The 19,371-nt window shown below is 31.5% G+C and overlaps 1 protein-coding gene across 3 annotated transcripts in view; it reads left to right on the top strand.

The window, feature by feature from the left end:
• The window catches only part of LOC143055423 (uncharacterized), a 29,178-nt gene extending 14,246 nt beyond the window's left edge, over positions 1-14,932 (top strand). For all 3 annotated transcript variants that reach the window (XM_076228564.1, XM_076228566.1, XM_076228565.1), the window contains 9 exons: positions 1,180-1,259; positions 2,085-2,249; positions 2,630-2,788; positions 4,664-4,876; positions 5,309-5,425; positions 7,552-7,698; positions 10,244-10,364; positions 10,809-10,883; positions 13,249-14,932. In XM_076228564.1, coding sequence (XP_076084679.1) covers positions 1,180-1,259; positions 2,085-2,249; positions 2,630-2,788; positions 4,664-4,876; positions 5,309-5,425; positions 7,552-7,698; positions 10,244-10,364; positions 10,809-10,883; positions 13,249-13,371 — 1,200 coding nt within the window. In that variant the 3' untranslated portion in view covers positions 13,372-14,932. The remainder of the gene's footprint in view (positions 1-1,179; positions 1,260-2,084; positions 2,250-2,629; positions 2,789-4,663; positions 4,877-5,308; positions 5,426-7,551; positions 7,699-10,243; positions 10,365-10,808; positions 10,884-13,248) is intronic.
• The last annotated feature ends 4,439 nt before the right edge of the window (positions 14,933-19,371 follow it).

The following is a 19,371-nucleotide window of genomic DNA, read 5'->3' as shown; positions in this document are numbered from 1 at the left end:
TAAAATACAGAAATCGCTAAAATTTTACAATTATTTAGTTTATGTAAAGCTTTTTTGAAAACAATAATAAAAAATAGGTCACCGATGAGTTGAAGATATTTCAATTTTAATGCCAAAAAAATGGCATTTTTGAACCAAAGAGGGTAATTTGGAGCTTTTTCAATGATAAAAATATTTGGGGCCAAATCGAATCGATTTTTTGGGTTGATTTTTGTGCCATATTATAAAGTAATAAAGTATAATAAATAAAATTTGTAATGAAAAAACAAATGTTTAATTTTTTTTGCCGAAATTTTTGTACCCTTGAGCCTCCTTAAGTGGAATGATTAGTAGTACTAGTTACAAGTAGAATTTTTTTTATCTCATTGACTTATAGGTTTTTACCCTATTACAGCCAACCAACTTGAAAAATATCTGGAAAATAACAATATGAACCTTTTCAAACCAATTTTTCAACAGCAGAATTTGAGCTTCGTATGCATATAATATATTTGATTAATGATACAAATATAGACTTTTGACAAATCCAGCTACCAAATTTTGATGTCACCATGACAGACTGAATTCTTTTATTTTGTTGGAACCAATTTCTGTGTAATGAAGAAACTTGCATTTTCATGAATATTTGATTTCAAAAAATTGGTTTTGTTAAAAATTTCATACATTCTTATTGAAAAATTGTCATTCATTGTAGCTTAGAATTCTTGGTTCACTTTTAACCATGAAATCCACAAAAATTGATATCCAAATGAATAATAATGAATCCACAGTACCATAATAAGGCCAAATAAAATAGTGTGTGTGGTTCCAGTTACATCTGAAAAAAAGTTAGGGTAGGTAGGTAGGTTTTTTTTTTTATTTTTTTTTTTTTTTTACATTGAGTCTATGGGAGCAATATTCTGACTTTAACAGTGCTTAATGAAAAATGACAATAAAATCTTTAGGGTAGGCTATTTTTAAGCCGAAAAAGTAGGGACGGTAGGGTTACTGGAACCACACATATATTTTTATTTGGCCTAATATGGACGGATGCAAATAAATAATAGATACAACAGACAGCAACCAATGTACACACTGATTTGCATTTGTTTATTGCATTTTTTTATGCACATTTATTTCTTTGTAATCTAAATTGTCCCTTTAAATTTTAGCCTACATTAATCTGGTTTCTATTTTCAGACCCCTTTATCATTTGATCATTTGAAGCAGTTGAGAAAGGATACAGTCTTCACACTGCAAACTCATGGCGATGGAAATATGTAAGAAACTGAAGGATTATTTTAAATTTACATGAATTTCACATTAAAATTTTCACATGAGATTCACCTCAAAAGAGCTTATACATGAAATTACATGCAATTTTTATGTGAATTTCAGGTGAACATTTAATTTTGTGAATTAAGATGTTATTTGAAATACTTTTAATTTTAAAATTCAAATGGATTTCACTTGAAAAAAAAAATATTGTGATTATCACATGAAATTCATGAGAACTTACAAAAAAAGGTTACAGGTATAAGCTTGTTTGAGGTGAAATTCATGTGAGATTCAGATGCCAGTGAAATTTGCCTGTGTTTATAATCAGGTGTCTGAGGCTGGAGGTGCCATTTAGGTTTACATTAAAATTTAAACATATGATCAAGAGAAAAAATATTTTTACCAATATATGAGCTGCATCGGATAGAAATCGACCTTATATGCAAGTGCATGTACACAGGTACATGTATAAGACTGATCGATTTTGGAATAATTTTAGATATAAAAGATGCATTTTGGTCCGTTTTAAAGGGTTGTCTTCTTCTGCAAATCTACCTTTGGAACAATTACAGACTTTCCGTTAAAATTATTTCAATCCAAAATAGGTTAGTAGAGGTATTAATTTTCGTTTGAATAAGGTCGATTTCTATCCGACGCAGCTCATATTATGACAGAAATTATGAAAATAAAAAATTGCATTTTTGTGTCTGATAAATATATTTGTTTGCTGATTTTGCTTGAATCAGAATATTTATTGGCTCATTTTGTCCATTACTAAAAAAATGCAGTACTTTTTGAATTTTTAGTAATAAGCTGTTACTTTGCAGGCTGAGTCGACAATCCAGGCCCTATAAGAATGCTTCAGTTGTCAGCACTGTACCTTCAGAGAATAAAGTTGGTGGTTTTGCAGGACTGTTCGCCAAAAAGAAACAATCAAATATGTTTGTTCAGGTTGCTATGCTTCCAGCAAAACTGGCACCAAACAAATTTAGGTAAAGCTAAGAAAATAAACATTGTTTCTGGCCTCAGTGTAGGCAAAAAAAAAAGTTAGATAAGAGATAATTTATTTATTACATTGAATGTAATAATTTATGAATTTCCATGATTTCCCAGTAAAATAAAAACTGATAATTTTACATTTTAATATAATACCTTCCCTTTACTTTTCTTAATGTATTAAGAAAAATGATTAGAAAATTCATAGACATGCGAAGAAACAGTCAATACATGTTCATCGTTGCTATGAATCTAGTGTGATTTTAGAAAATAAGAAGAAAGAAAAAAAGGCTACAACTCTTAAAGTTATCTCAAAGTAACAGAAACTAGGAAAAAATTCCAGATCCATGATCAGAACAATATTTAACTTTTTCAGTCAAATGTTCAAACAAAAGCAAAAGGAACCTGAGTTAAAATTGGAAACTTGGGAGGACTTTCTGGCAGTGGATCCACACACACCTATGCCAGAGACAAAAAAGAAGAAGTCATTTGCCACAGGAGTTATGGCCCTTGTCAAGGCAGTTCAGTGGCACAAGTAAGATAATATGGAATAATTTCTCATAAGTTGCATTCTGTAAAAAACACTTCTTATACTTGTTTTCAGTAGACATGATAGAAATAAATGAATTTTAAGTATATTTTAATGGAACGGCCCTTAGTAATTCCAATACTTACTTATAAACTTATTGAGATTTTCTATCATCATGCTCTATTTCAAAAAAGCTGGACTTTTCTTTCCTTTATTTGATTAATTTTGACAACAGATAGCGAGTGAAGGTGTAGCAATATGTTGAAATCTCTTTCAGCTATCTTGCTATAGCACCATATGAATTTTCCTCTGTGTAAATCTGCAAAGCCTTGGAGAAAATGTCTACTAAGTAGACTTTCACAAAACTTTTTTTTCTAGAAAAACTGTTACAGAATTTATTAGGTGAGGGTTATGCATGATATCGGAGGCACTCAAATAATGATTTTTTTTTGTTTTTAAATTCTCGATTTTATAGAAAATGAAAGTGTTGGTGAGGCATCTGTGTACAATGAGTAAAAGTCAAAGTGAACTGCCAATCTAAACAGTTCATTTGCAGTTTATAGCAGTTTTGACACATTCTTGTTTTACTAGAAAGGGCTGTTACAGAATTAATTTGATGAGGGTTATTCATGGTATGGGAGGCACTCATTAATTTAAAAATTGCTGGTTGCAATTTCCTTCGAATTTTCTATTAATTAATAATAAAATGAAAAACTTTATTTTATAGGTGGTCAGGGTCTTTTAAAAGTGTCTCAAATGCCATAATGCAATTAATTCTGGAATAGCACGGCCATGAAGTTGCTTATTATACCCCACGCAACGAAGTTGCGGAGGGTATAATGTTTTTGACCCGTCCGTCCGTCCATCCGTCAGTCCTGTTTCTTGTCATCGCAACTCCTCTCAAACCACACAATAGAATTTCACGAAACCTTTTTCAGATAATAAGGACATACTATGTAGTTGTGCATATCGACGGGAAATTGCGATTTAATTTTTTTTCTAGGAGTTACGCCCCTTTGAACTTATTTACTTTAATGTATTACTGCAACAGTTTGTCATCGCAACTCCTCTCAAACCACACAACAGAATTTCACGAAACCTTTTCAGATAATAAGGACATACTATGTAGTTGTGCATATCGACGGGAAATTGCGATTCAATTTTTTTTCTAGGAGTTACGCCCCTTTGAACTTATTTACTTTAATGTATTACTGCAACAGTTTGTCATCGCAACTCCTCTCAAACCACACAACAGAATTTCACGAAACCTTTTCAGATAATTATGACATACTATGTAGTTGTGCATATCGACAGGAAATTGCGATTCAATTTTTTTTCTAGGAGTTACGCCCCTTTGAACTTATTTACTTTAATGTACTACTGCAACAGTTTGTCATCACAACTCCTCTCAAACCACACAACAGAATTTCATGAAACTTTGTAGATAATAAGGACATACTATGTAGATGTGCATATCAACAGGAAATTACGGTTCAATTTTTTTTCTAGGAGTTATGCCCCTTTGAACTTATTCGCTTCAATGTACTTCTGCAACAGTTTGTCATCTCAACTCCTCTGAAAACACACAACAGAATTTCATGAAATTTTGTAGATAATAAGGACATACTATGTATATTGACAGCAAATTATTATTCAATATTTTTTCTTATACAATTTTTTTTTCTTATACTTATTTAATTTCTCCAATGACAATGTGGGGACGTGGGGTATGTGAGCATGCTCACTAAGGTTCTTTAATTTTAATTTTTTGTGTGTCCATACCAAAACATTGACATTGCCATTATTGTCTATAGATGTAAAATATAATTTTGAGATGGCAGCTGAGACTTTCCAAAGATTTACATTTTTTTCTATTTTTAGGAAATTAAGTGTATCCACCGATGTTGGCGGTTCTCCAACGAAAACAAGTACTGAGGGTAAATCACCAGAGGTACAAGACAGTACGGCAAAAATAGAAAGTATTGCTAGACTATTACACAATGATCCTAACAAAAAACTACCAGCTATAAAGAAAACTCCAATCTGGCAAAGAATAGCTGCAGAAAAAATAGATCTGTATGAAGAAAGTAAAAGGTATGAAAAAATTTTTAAACATAATTTGGCCAATTACACTAAGTCTTAGTAATAATGTTTTATTGGAACACAACATATATTTTTAATAAACACTTAAATTTGAAGTTGCAGAGACATAAAACAAAAGTTTTTGACAAGGTCTATTCCAGAAAAAAATGTATGTGGCGGTTGGAAGGCAGTTTTTGTCAGCAACCGCCACCCAGACAATTGTAATTGAGAATTATAGTGCATTGTAGTGAAACGTTGCTCTGATACCCATCACCCATGTATTATTAATACAATGTGCCTTCCAACCCCAACCCCCCATACATTTTTTTCTGGAATAGCCCCAAGAAGAATTACACTTAGGTTTATATCTTTGTTACAATCATTTATTTGTACGATATTGGAAAATTTTCCCCTTTTTGTTATTCTATAAATATTTTGTTCTAGTGATAAAAAAGAAAAGATTGAACCAGAAGACATCGTCTGCAATATGAGGACCAAGTTTATTAATATGAAACATAAACACAAACAAGAAACAGATGCTGAAGTACAGAAACTGGAAAGGTAAGCGGTCAACATGTGTACCTTTGGCTTCAATTCTTCCAAATTCTTTAAAAAAAATGTTCTGTAATTTCAATCCATAATTTTTTTTCTGATTTTGACACAGTTTTCAACAAACAGAAGCGCCAGGTATACACTTTCCTTGAACTGAATTTTACTGTGCATATTGTTATGTGTTTACGTTTCTACATTGGCTAGAGGTATAGGGGGATGGTTGAGATCTCAAAAACATGTTTAACCCTGCCGCATCTCTGCACTGTCCCAAGTCAAGAGCCTCTGGCCTTTGTTCATCTTGTATTATTTTTAATTTTAGTTTCTTGTGTACAATTTGGAGTTAAGTTTGGAGTTCATTATCACTGAGCTAGTATATGTATTTATCTAGGGGACAGCTGAAGGACGCCTTCAGGTACAGGAATTTCTCGCGGCATTGAAGACCTGATGGTGACCTACTGCTGTTGTCTGTTCTATGGTCGGGTTGTTGTCTCTTTGACACATTCCCCATTTCCGTTCTCAATTTAACTTTCATCTGGGTATTAAACAAGGAAAGATAAAAATGTGTTTTCAATGTTTTTAAGCGGAAAACATAATAAAAGCGGTATGGAGATCCTTGTAAAAGGAACTCATTGTCAGCTTTCTGAAGCATGATTCTTCGACTAAAGGGTTAATACACTTTTATGAATTAGTTAATAGATTGTTAAACAATTGTAATAGGCCTGGCTTAATTTGTACTAATGAAATTTAAGGAGAAACAAAAATTTCAGCAAAAAAATAAACATTTGTTTTTTTCATAACAAATTTTATTTATTACACTATTAGTTATTACTTTATGATATGATACAAAAATTAACCCAAAAAATCGATTTGGTTTGGCCCAGATGACTTTTAAAATGTTTTTATCATTGAAAAAGCTTCAAATTATCTCCCTTTGGTACAAAAATGCTATTTTTTTTGGCATTAGAATTGATATATCTTTTTTTACTCATTGGTGACCTATATTTTTTAGTATTGTTTTCAAATAAGCTATACATTAACTAGATAATTGTAAAATTTAAGCGATTTCTGTAATTTAGTTCTTTTTTTATTTCGATATTACCTCTTTTTCTCCTATTAGTTCAACAGAAAAAAAGTACCTTTATTAAAATGTATGCTTCTTTAGAAGGCAGATTGTGAGCGTAAATGATCAGTGTCACCCCTCTTTTTTATTTTATTTTTGTATTAGGTATAAGATAAAGTTCATTTATGGAAAAAATTAGTGAAATCTTATATGAAATAAAAAAATTGATTTAGACCCGCGAGCCCCCTTAAAGTCAAAATAGCTCCACAACAATAATCAGCTCAAGACAATGATGGGTGTTGACTTTAAAAACAAATTGCTAAAGTGAGATAAGTATTGGCAGAAACATCATGTACATAGAAGTATAGAATTACCAATGTTGAGGTCAATACTACTATCCCAAGATCAAATCTAATTATTATGTAATGTCTTTGTGTGATGCTTTTTTCAGAGAGTTATGTCCCTTGGTGTTATTGATTCTATCTTAAATTGTATTGCATTTAGATATTAAGAAGAAAACACAAACCAAAATAATTTTTTTTAGTTATTGACAATGCAAACATTTAAGGGAAAAAAAATTGTGGAATGTGGGAGACTTTGTAGTTCTGTTATATTTCATTTAAGAAACCAAAGATCTAGAAAAAATGTATGTGCTGAAAGTTTATGTTAAGTGTAGATTCTCTGTCTACAATAAAACATAATCAAGTTTAACATATTTTAAGTGTTAACAAATATAAATGCTGATCGAATCATCAAAATTTTTACAAAATAATTCCAATATGAAATAATACCATTTATTATATCTTTTCTTAAAGACTTGACATTTTCAGAAACATGAATCCTTAGACATTTTCAGAAACATGAATCCTTAGACATTTTCAGAAATATGAATCCTTAGACATTTTCAGAAATATGAATCCTTAGACATTTTCAGAAACATGAATCCTTAGACATTTTCAGAAACATGAATCCTTAGACATTTTCAGAAATATGAATCCTTAGACATTTTCAGAAACATGAATCCTTAGAATAATTGAAATTTTAATGTGTTTACTCTACTTTTTCCACATTGCAGGGAAAGGCTGTTAATATTTAGGTATAAGTATGGACTGTTTGGAGACATGAGTTCAGTGTTTGAGGAACATGTACAGGAGCTGGCTCATGCAAGAAATAATGTTAACGATAATGTTGATATAGGAGAACTTATCAAGCCATCGCTATGGTGAGTATAAATTGATATCTACAAATTTTAGAAAACGATATCACAAGATGTATTTTTACCTGCATTTTTAAATCGAAAAATGGGTTATTAGGGCCCCGCCGACGGCGGGTCGCCCTATAGTGATCAGTCTGTCCGTCCGTCCGTCTGTCCGTCTGTCCGTCCGTCCGTCCGTCCGTAACACTTTCGTGTCCGCTCCATATCTAGAGAACCGTTATGATTTCATACTTAATACTTAACATGATTATTAACCAACACCAGAGGGTGTGTCATGTTGTATGTACAACTTCCTAGGTCAAAGGTCAAGGTCAAAAACTTTGGTTTCAGTTGACAACCCCGTGTCCTGTGGTGAAGATCGTGTCCGCTCCATATCTAGATAACCATTATGATTTCAAAGTTTATACTTGACATCCATTTTAACAACCACCAGAGGGTGTGTCATGATGTATGTACAACTTCCTAGGTCAAAGGTCAAGGTCAAAAACTTTGGTTTCGAGTTGACAATCCTGTGTCCTGTGGTGAAGATCGTGTCCGCTCCATATCTAGATAATCGTTATGATTTCAAAGTATATACTTGTCATACATTTTAACCACCACCAGAGGGCGTGTCATGATGTATGTACAACTTCCTAGGTCAAAGGTCATCGTCAAAAAAACTTTGGTTTCAGTTGACAACCCTGTGTCCTGTGGTGAAGATTGTGTCCGCTCTATATCTTGAGAACCGTTATGATTTCAAATATTATACTTGACATCCATTTTAACCAACACCAGAGGGTGTGTCATGATGTATGTACCACTTCCTAGGTCAAAGGTCTGTCTGTCTGTTGGTCTGTCCATCGCTAACAGATTTGATCCACATTATATTTTGAGAGGACAGCTGTTATTATTTCATACTTTATACCTGACAAACATTTTCAACTTAACATATATATTAACCAACACAAGAGAATGTGTCATAATGTATGCATCCTAGATCTAAGATCAGTCTGTCGGTCTGTCCATCCGTTTGTTGTTCTTAACAAATTGTGTCCGCTCTACCTCTCAAGAACCATTAATATTTCATACTTTATACTTGGTGGGTCATAATATATTGAAGGCATAATTCTAAAAATATGTGACAAATATCAATTGGGCAGCACCTTTAAACATATTGTTCAAACATCAATCCATATATCCAGAAGTCACCTTAGAGTAGTAAACAATGAGTTCACATCATGCAGTCATATCACTATTATACTATGAAAGTAAGATGAGAATATTTATCAGTTTTAACTTAAAATCTTAGATCAAAATCACACATGAGACTATGTAATAACTTCAAATAATGCTTCATATCAGATTATCCATACAACTTATTTACCCCACGTTATTGACAGCGGGGCCCACAGAGATGGCTCCCATCTCAATGATATCTAGTTCATTTAGGGATGAACAGTTGGGCCTGAACCTGGGGCTGGGGAGCAGCTGCATTTACTCTTGAACTGTACGACCAAAGCTTTCAAATTTTGTTATGATGTTACTGATTACAAAATGAAGGTCAAGGACATTAACAATTTTCACTTTCACCTTTTAGGAGTTTTGGTTCTTGAAAGATTGGAATTGGAATATGCCAGCACACCAATAAATGTTCAAAAATCTGGTTTTGCTGTCACTCTGGCAGCATTTTCTATTTTAATACAGAAAAAATGGACTCATAATGCTTGTTTTAGTTAATTTATTGTTCATTGAACTTTATATAATGGACATGTATGGTGATTCAGTATAAGAGCCCCTACCAAAAAGACTCTTAGTTACACAGGGATGAAAATTAGTAGAAGATTGGTCCTTAAAATTTTACCTGGAGTGCTATGATTTGCTTTTGTTCTTATATAGGCTAAAATATGGACTGGACAGCTGCATAAACAAAATTAAGGAAGGTCACAACTCAAACTCAGTTTCAAAATAAATATCTTTCCATAACACTAGTCTATATTGATAGGGGATTAATTAAGGAACCAAAAAAGGAGAAAAAAATATGAGGTCAATGTGCTTGTTCTCGAGATATTAGCCATTGAAATTTTGGCGGGAAAATGTTCTTTCTTGATTTTTCATACCTTTATCATTGACAAATCAAAGCTATCAAAAACTTTTAAAAAATTAATAAGATTTTATAAGACTTTAGCAAATGCGAAATGGTATATAATTATACATGTAAAAGATTTATAGAAAGAAAAATGGGGATCAATCGGCAAAATTGTTTAAGGCATTCAAATGGATAAAACCAGATGATTTCCAAAACATGACAAGCAAACATTGTTGAAGGCCGTACGGTGACCTATAGTTGTTAATGTCTGTGTCATTTTGGTCTTTTGTGGATAGTTGTCTCATTGGAAATCATACCAAATCTTCTTTTTTATATCCTTGATTATGATCCCTTTCACAACAGGACGATTTGTATGCACCATGTTGACCATATTGATTAGTCTCATTCAAAGTACAAAATGGTATCCTGTGAATCAAATCTATGAGATATAAAATATTAATTGAATAATTCTGTTTATTTTCTAAGGTATTCTGAATTAAAAGAGAAAGCCATTAAAATGTGTGGGTCTGGGAATGATGTAGAAGATATATTCCACAAGATGGGACGTCATTCTATGATGGATGGAAAATCCATTCACTTAGGAAAGGTAAATTAAATGAGAAAAGTGTAAGCAGCTTATATTGAATTGTAAGCTATTTATACTATAGATATTTTATATAATTCCAAGTGATGCCATTGACTGATTGTTTGCTGAACCTCTTGTGACAAATATTTCATTTGCATTCAGCACTACAGGTTGGTTCTGCAGAGCTTTCTGACATAGATGAATGGCAAGAATTGTGACTGCCAGTAGAAATTGAGGGAAATTATGGTTATTTGGCAACATTTTATGTGAAGCCTGCAAATAACTCTTCAAAGAGTTGTTACAAGAGTTCTTAAATGGGGCTTCCAACCCCATCATTACCATTTTTACATTTTGAAGGTTAAAGAAAAAAAAATGAGAGAAGCAAAGCATAACTAGCAAAAAATGTATTTTCTTTTCATTCAAATCAGGTTTGTAGCCACTATAATTTTGTTGTATTAATTTCAGGCAAAACTTTGTTTAATTGTGATGTCAATGCCTGCCCATGAAATTTGTACAGTAGCTTTTCAAACAGCCATAAAGGTATGTATAAAATACTTCAAAATATTAAATTTTTGAAACTTAAAATACATATTTGAATGTTAAATAATTTAGTGCCTATAAGAAAGTAGAGAAAAATGTGAAACCTGCTCATGTTTACATTAATTTCAGTTCAGAATGTATTAAATGCATGAATATAGCATTTTCCTTCTTTTTCTGTTTTGGTATTTCGAGATAAACTTTGGCTGAAATGCACTAGAAATTACTAATTAAGGGGAGCTCACTCCGTAATTTGCTATAATTTTTACCAAAAGTTGTCATTCTCATTCTAAAAATTTCTAGAATCACTGTAAATTCAAAAATTATTGTGTGAGTATTATTTGGATTTTGTTATTTTAGACTAAAATGGGATATTGAGAAAAATCCTGTTCAATTCATATAAAAAATTTCAAAATGCCAGTTTGAATTATTGCAATTATTATTACCCTTGTCACATTTTTCACAATAATAAAAACATAGCAACAATTTCTAGAATTACCATGAACCTGGAAACAGAAAAAAAACCACATATTCTAATTCAGAATGAAAATAACTTCTGTTTGAAATAGAATCGTTAGGTTGGTGGATTTCTTCCGTCTTAATTACCTGATAAATACAGACTGGCACTTAATTCATAGTATCATTGATAGGGAAATGTAACAATGTATAGGTCCTCACAGATTCAGGGCTTCATATATCTTTGGCTTTCATATTTTGGGGTGTTGATTATTTGTGATGAATGTAAATGAAATGAACAATTTTGAAAGCACCAAATTTATAAAGTGTTATATTGAGTTAGATATCCTTATCTGTCAAAGTTCTTAATTAAACCCAATATAAGTTGTAAAGATTTGATATAAAAATCAACTTGTAAGAAATTAGGGTTTAAGATGCTCATTCAGTCCATTAACTAAGTAAAGGCTTATTAACATGTTACAAGGTTACGTAACAACAGTTTTGTAAGTACTCAATATTTTTATGCCCCACCTACGATAGTAGAGGGGCATTATGTTTCTGGTCTGTGCGTCCGTTTGTTTGTCCGTCTGTCCCGCTTCAGGTTAAAGTTTTTGGTCAAGGTAGTTTTTATACGCCCGTCAAAATTTTGACGGGACGTATTATGGTATACAAATGTCCGGTGTCCGTCCGTCTGTCCGGCGTAAACATGTCGCACCGTAACTTGAGAACGACTTATCCAAATTTCATGAAACTTAAGATAGTTGTTTCTTATGATAGTCAAATGATCTGTATACTTTTTGGTGAAAATAAGATTAAAACTTTTTGAGTTACGGCACTTTGTAACTAAAACAGGGGTGTGTTTTTTTCACATGTTGCACCGTATCTCAAAAACGATTCTTGATTATGGCTTAAAACTTTAAACACTTCTTAGTTATATTAATCTTAATATCTGTATACTTTTTGGTGATGATTCAAAATTTCATTTTGGAGTTATTGAGTATTTTGTAAAAAAGGGGAAGGGGTTTTTTAAAATGTTGTGCCGTATCTCAAAAACAATTTATGATTATTGCTTAAAACTTTACACACTTCTTTGTTATATTAATCTAAAGATCTGTATACTTTTTGGTTTTGATTCAAAATTTTATTTTAGTGATATTTAGTTTTTTGTAAAAAAAAAAACAGGGTTAGGGGTTTCACATGTCCCGCAGTGTCTCAAAAACAATATATGGTTATTGCTTAAAACTTTCTCAGAAACTATTTATGAATATTGCATAAAACTTTCACACAAGACGTCGGGCGTATCATGCGCTCATGGCGCAGCTGTTTATTGATGAAGTTGAAGTCCAATCGACTTCAAACTTAGTATACATGTTCCCTATGATATGATCTTTTTAATTTTAATGCCAAATTAGAGGGTTTACCCCAATTTAACGGTCCACTGAACATAGAAAATGATAGTGCGAGTGGGGCATTCGTGTACTGGGGACACATTCTTGTTCAATCTGCGTTTTAGTAGAAATGGTTCAGAGTAAAACATGTTTAAGTTAAAATTATGAAGTATTAGTCCAAAATTGAACATCTTATACTTCAGCGTATTCAATTAAGAGATGACTATTGTATTTTTAAGCTCTGGCAGAGCATCAATTGGTGATTTGATGGTCGCAAATTAAATTTGTTTGGGACATGTTAGCAGACTACTTGAAATACAATATTTTTATCTCCATTCTAATGAAACTGACAGAAAACAATGTCAAATCATACATTTAAAATCTGTCATTTGTTGTCTGCGTTTGCACTTGTTTTCATAACATCAATTGTGAATTGATGTCATGAAAATTGGTGGCGTTATCCAATCAAAATGAACAGTAAAAACAATGTTGCATTAGAATAATTCTTTATTTACTATTTGTAGTTTGTCCTGGAAAGAATAATGCTCCATGACCTAAGAAACTTACAAGATTGGTTACAACTAAGGAAGGTCCCATACAATGTATATGACAGCAAAGATACCAGGAGAGATATTCTTAAAGTGTAATGGATGTATAACTTAATTCAATTATTAAAATATAACATTATTTTCTATATTGATTTATACAACTTTTTAGGGGTCTTTTAGATTTTTTTCAAATTAATACCCAATTTAGAAAATGTTTTGTGAACTCCAAAAAATCTACCTAAACTGCTCGAATGCTCATTTCACTTGGATTTGTAATTTATCTATAATGTAATGAGCCAAAGTTCTGTAAAATCTGTTTATTTATTATTAAGAAAAAAAATAGAAAAAATAAAATCTTTGCTATTCAATTTAAAAAAAAGTTTGCTAGAATTCTTCATATCTTTAGTATTGATAGTTTATTTAATGATTGATACATGTTCAAGTGCTTGGCTTATTTTGTAAGAATTTGATTACTTTTAATTTCAACATATTTTTTCCAATAAACTTTATTGAATCTTGAAAGAAAGTACTTTTGTACAGTTTACTTTTTCTTTTTGGTGCTAACAGTATTTTTCCTTATTTTGAAAGAAAATGGTGCTTGTTAAATATGATATTGGTGCTTAATTTGTTATAATTTATTGTTTTTTATCACTGAAGTCAATAAAGTGCAATATTGATTGTTATTATATACTTATTGTTTATAAGAGATTTTATACCATTGCTTTACATTTGTTATACAAATTAATGTGATTTATATAACAGTTTTTGTATTGTTTTATGATATGTATAAAATGTTATTTATAATTATAGTTAATGAAGTATCAATTTTACAAATTTTTTATGACATGTTCATGTTTGTTTTATCTTTTTTAAATCATTAAATGGAAGAACTAATTGTTCATTGTATATTTAAACCAAAATGGCTGAATGGTTGGTCAATGTTTTTTTTTTTAAACCAATAAAATAGTTATTGTGGATTCAGTATTAATTGTTGGATATCAATTTTTGTGCGTACAAGTGAACTACAAAATAAAGTATTCAGGGAATGACATATTTTATAAAGGCAACCAGGAAATTAAATATCCATGTACATTCAAGTTTTTACTTATTCACAAAAATTGGATCCACGAAAAAAAATCAGTTATAAATATGATTATATGGAGAAACACAAATCATTTCTATTTATTTCAGGTTTGCAATAAATTTTATCACCTAGCATACACACATAAATCAACCTTTTCTTGTGTCCCACTTTTTATAAATTGAAAATTACATACAACCATCACTTTTTCGAAACAAGACAAGACAACAGATTTTCAGCAACTTTTGTATAAACAAAAAAAGCTTTTAATTTTAACCTAGAATTAAGGTTTCTGTTACTGTTTTTTTATTACCAAAAGCAAGTTAAAACATTTTATAGCGTTTTATATAAGAAATTAAAATATCAATGCTTAAAAACAAATTAGACCAATAAGACTTGAGTAACTATTTTTTTTAAACCATATTTGTTGAATCCAATACTTGTCATTATTTAGATACACTGGTTCAAAATGTGATATTTATTTTGTTTTGCGTTATCATTGTATTGTGTTTTTGTTCAAATTTTACATTACTTTGGAAAAATTGTTAAGTTTTTACAATTTTTTATTGTCTATTTTTTTAGTACAACATTTAGTATTATTATTCTCCATTATTGAATAAAAAATTAATATGTTCACTTTGTTTTTAAAGGCAGTGCTTTAAGGCCTGACTTTCAAGTCTTGAGGTTCATCTTTCCTTACGCGATATCCAACAAATCTATGCTGGGGGTCATTTGGTCAGAAATAGATCCGGAAATGTTTAATTTTCTCCTCTTCTTTTAGTGGTATGAAATGGTTTTTGTTTCTTTCATTTACATTGGGAAACAAAGAAACGATCAGTGTGTATTGTTCGTTTAAACAACTTTTTATTAATGTGTATTTTGCATTATAAGCAGTCAACCTGATTACAAACTATCATTATTTGAATTCCGTGTGGAAAGAGGTCGGGTCAATTTCGAGTACTATCTGCGATCTAACGATATTTTAAAATCATTTCAGTCGTTGATATTACAATTAAAAGTCGACTGAATATGAATTATATTGCATATTATACAATTTAAAGCATTTCTGTACGTGAAGCCGTATGACGTTATAGTTATTTCGGTTTCAGTTATATAAGTTGCAAAGTATGAAATTATCGTTCCTGAATCTGGGTCTCACTAATTAGAGACCAGAAGCGTCAAAAAGTGATAAGAAGCGACAATAAAATTAATTTAGCGGTAAGAAGCGAAAATAAAATAAATTTAGCGATAAGAAGCGTCAAGAAGACATTTAGCGACGATACATAAATGAAAAAATATCATTGTAACAACTTATTCCCAATAGGTATTAAAAAAAATGCGTTATTTTTATAAAAGGGGCGGTTATAAAACATTTTTTTTATATATTACATTGATAGATAAAAAAAAATTTATGAACAAGAAAGGGATTGTCTAGTTTATTAGATATAAAGAATATGTTTTATGCAAACGCTAAAAATTGGAAATCAAAACAAAGATTTTCCAATTTCCTTTTAAAGAATTTTTTGACTAAAAACCATGCAATATCAGTTCCTTTCTATTTAATAAACAGTGAAATTCGTCGTTCTTCATAGGGACATATTTAATAGGTGTGCCGGCTTCACAATATCACACCAAATGAGAATAGCCTCGTGAGAGAATAACGATTCGCTTGTCCCTTGTTTGTTATTGTCACTTCGTCACTAAATTATTCTTCTTGTCGCTGTTTGTCGCTAAAATTCTTCTTGTCTCTTGTTAGTGAGACCGATCAGTTCCGTCCTTAACTTCCGTTTCTGCACTGCAAACCACACAATTAACGATCCTTGTTGTTGTGTACCTGAGTGTCATTTAAGAGGAGGACATGCATTTCCAAATGACTTAATAAGAAGGAAAAGTTGGATCAACGCCATGGCTCATACGTAGATTGTCACGATGAATCTTAATCAGCTGTTGTTTGCAAGGCACATTTTACCGAAAACGACTACGTTGAGGAAACTATTCATGGTAAAACTTTATTTTCTTTAAGAAATATATACTGTTATTTATATAATCGCCGTGCAATTAAACCAAAGTCTGTTTGCAACCGCAATTATCGTTTTAGAATATAAAAAAAGGGGGGAGGTTTAATTTAAGACGTCATAATTTTTGGGATTACGATTCAATGTTAACTGTTTGAGATTTTTTGGTGAATTCTACAATAATAAGGTTTTCCTAAAAGAGGTATATCAGTATGATACTGATAATTATTTTAGCAGTAATTATGTTAAATTAAATGTAAAATGTAATGACAGGAATTCATGGGCTATATGCCTCAGGCTTTCTTGAAAAATATCAATGACAATGTAAACAGGAACAAAACATTGACATGAATGATGCTCTATTCTATGTTATAGTTATATAGGTATGTGTGTTGCACAAGTCTTTCACAAGTTTCAAAAAAGCTAATGTTATAAAACTTTTTTTCAGGGCACAAATCCACTTTAAAGAGACTTGTCTACTGCCATTCCCAGCCTATTTTCACGCACCATTTGCAAGCAAGAGACTGAATGGTTTGCAAAATTAAAAATCAGGACGGTGTCCCGTTAAACCAAAAGAACTAAACTGGATGAATAATGTAGGAGAAATCTAGAGGAAAGTTTTGATTTGTGAAATTGGTTTTCCTGAAAAGTCATTCATCCTGAAGAAAGGATTTTTAACTGTCCACCACCAACTGTCGAGCTAATGTTGAGCTTCACAGATGGAATTACTCAAACACCTATCAATGCCTATGTTTTCAGCACAGATTTCGCAAATCATGACACAGCTTTGCATTTTTTATACGTTAAGAGTCGTATACTAAATTTTATTTTTATATAAATAAATATATATTGTGTCATTTTAGAACTTGTATTTTGCCAAAGGATGCATAAATGAAAGTGGTGCAATTCATTTTGCTTTGATATATAGATTTGAATTATAATTGTTCATGTTATTGTAATGCATATAAAAATAAGGAGATGTGGTACAATGTACATTGTATATACATGATATTTAGTGAGTTTATCAAACTTAAGTGAATAAAAAATGGGTATAAGCAGTTACAGGTACTACTGTACAATCCCAAACAATGAGAAAACTCATACCGTAAAGAGAATTTCATATTCACAAGTAAGTTTTGTTTTTGCGTTGAATAATTTTCTTCTATTGTTTTAATTGCAAATATGGGAAGTGGTTAAAATGCGAATGAGACAGCTTTTATGGCCACCAGATGTCATTGTTTCCTTAATTATAAACTCCTTTTTCATTCATACCGGTAGATTACTTTATCGTGTTTATACTGAAAAATAGTTTTGCTTGGAGTTAGAAACATACCTGCCAACTTTTCAAAATGCCCATGGGGGTTTTACGTGAAAGATGGTTCTTATAGTCCTACAAAACCTTCAAGGGGGCCTTCAAATATATTCTAATGTTGTTTTTTTGGTTTCTTTGTGCTTTAACAAGCTCATAGCCATTGTTAAATAAATTGTTTTCTTTAAAATAGTGGACAAAATTGCTCTTACAAAATTTTCACTTTGGAGCCTCCATGGGGGAAATCCCTCGCAAATAGTGACATTTGGCGGGTATGTAGAAAAAGTATGGTCATCAAAAGAGTTGACATGTTACTAGGTACATTTACCATTATGTTACTTGATGTTCTTGTAATACACACAGTACAGAGACTAGTCAATCTTTGTGAACTATTTTTCATAGGATGGGAGTCATTGAATATGCGTATATAATCAATAATTAAAAATAGTCTATTTATATTAAAAAGGAAAAGTTCTTATGTGTCTTAAAATGCATTTCATGGCGAGGTACAGAAAATATAATGTAAACAGTAGACTATAGATATAGGTGAACTAGGTACAAGATAACTCTAAATCTTAAATACTACAAACCACCTCTGTTCTATGGAAGATAATGATATAACTGGACCAGAAATACACACAACCAGTAATTAACTGCCTTTACAGAGCTTTCGCGCTTTGATTGTATTACTTCATCTCTCTTATGGTTATTCTTACAAAGTTGCTTTGAAAAATCTCGCTCATATCGATTAGTTTGAGCTTTTGATTTTGCCATTTGAGAATCATTTGATTAGGATCTTTCCTTTTTGAATTTTCCTCAAAGTTCAGTATTTTTGTGATTTCTCTTTTCACTCCATTTGACATATTGGTCATTTTGCGTTTATATATTTTACACAAATGTAGCATGTAGCATGGTGAAGGGTTTTAGGAAAAACATTGGTTGTTATGAGCCTTTTGTAGAGGTGTTTGACTCAAAAGTTACTTGAAGTGGATTTTCAGTTTTCCTGTCGAAGGTCAGTTATTCTCCCTAGGCACTCCAAACTTTCTCCATTTATATAAAACGATTAGCATGAGATAGGCCATAGTGTAAAAAGCACCAACAATCAATCATTAAGTACAAACTGAAAATATGAATCAACTTTGTATTGACTACTTAGGATCTGACTAACCAGCAATACACATAAAGACATGCCACTTACAAATAAACTTCATCTGAATACGCAAAAAAAGATTCAATATAAACTGGCTAATGACAAACAAAATGTGGATACTATCTTATGATCATAAACAAGCTTCTGTCCAAGTTTGGTAGAAAACCAGGTTAGTTGAAGAAAGTTATTAAAATTAAACCACAGAGTGAATATTTGTGGACGATGACGGAATGTAGGATCACTATGTCTCGCTTTTTCGACAAAAGTCGAAGGCTCGACAATAATACCCTTTGAGACTACCATTTCATGTCTGTACCAAGTCAGGAATATGACAGTTGTCATCCATTTGTTTGATGTGTTTGAGCTTTTGATTTTGCCATTTGATTAGGGACTTTCATTTTTAGCTCACCTGGCCCAAAGGGCCAAGTGAGCTTTTCTCATCACTTGGCGTCTGTCGTTGGTTTTCTAAAAGAAGTCAGTTGTATGCATTTCCCATAGGGTCCTATGTTAAACTTAGTCCCCCGCTGGCGGCCATCTTGGATGA

This window comes from Mytilus galloprovincialis, chromosome 12 (assembly GCF_965363235.1).
Source record: "Mytilus galloprovincialis chromosome 12, xbMytGall1.hap1.1, whole genome shotgun sequence".
Taxonomy (NCBI): domain Eukaryota; kingdom Metazoa; phylum Mollusca; class Bivalvia; order Mytilida; family Mytilidae; genus Mytilus; species Mytilus galloprovincialis.
The sequence above is the reverse complement of the archived record's forward strand: the minus strand, read 5'-3'. Positions and strand labels throughout refer to the sequence as shown.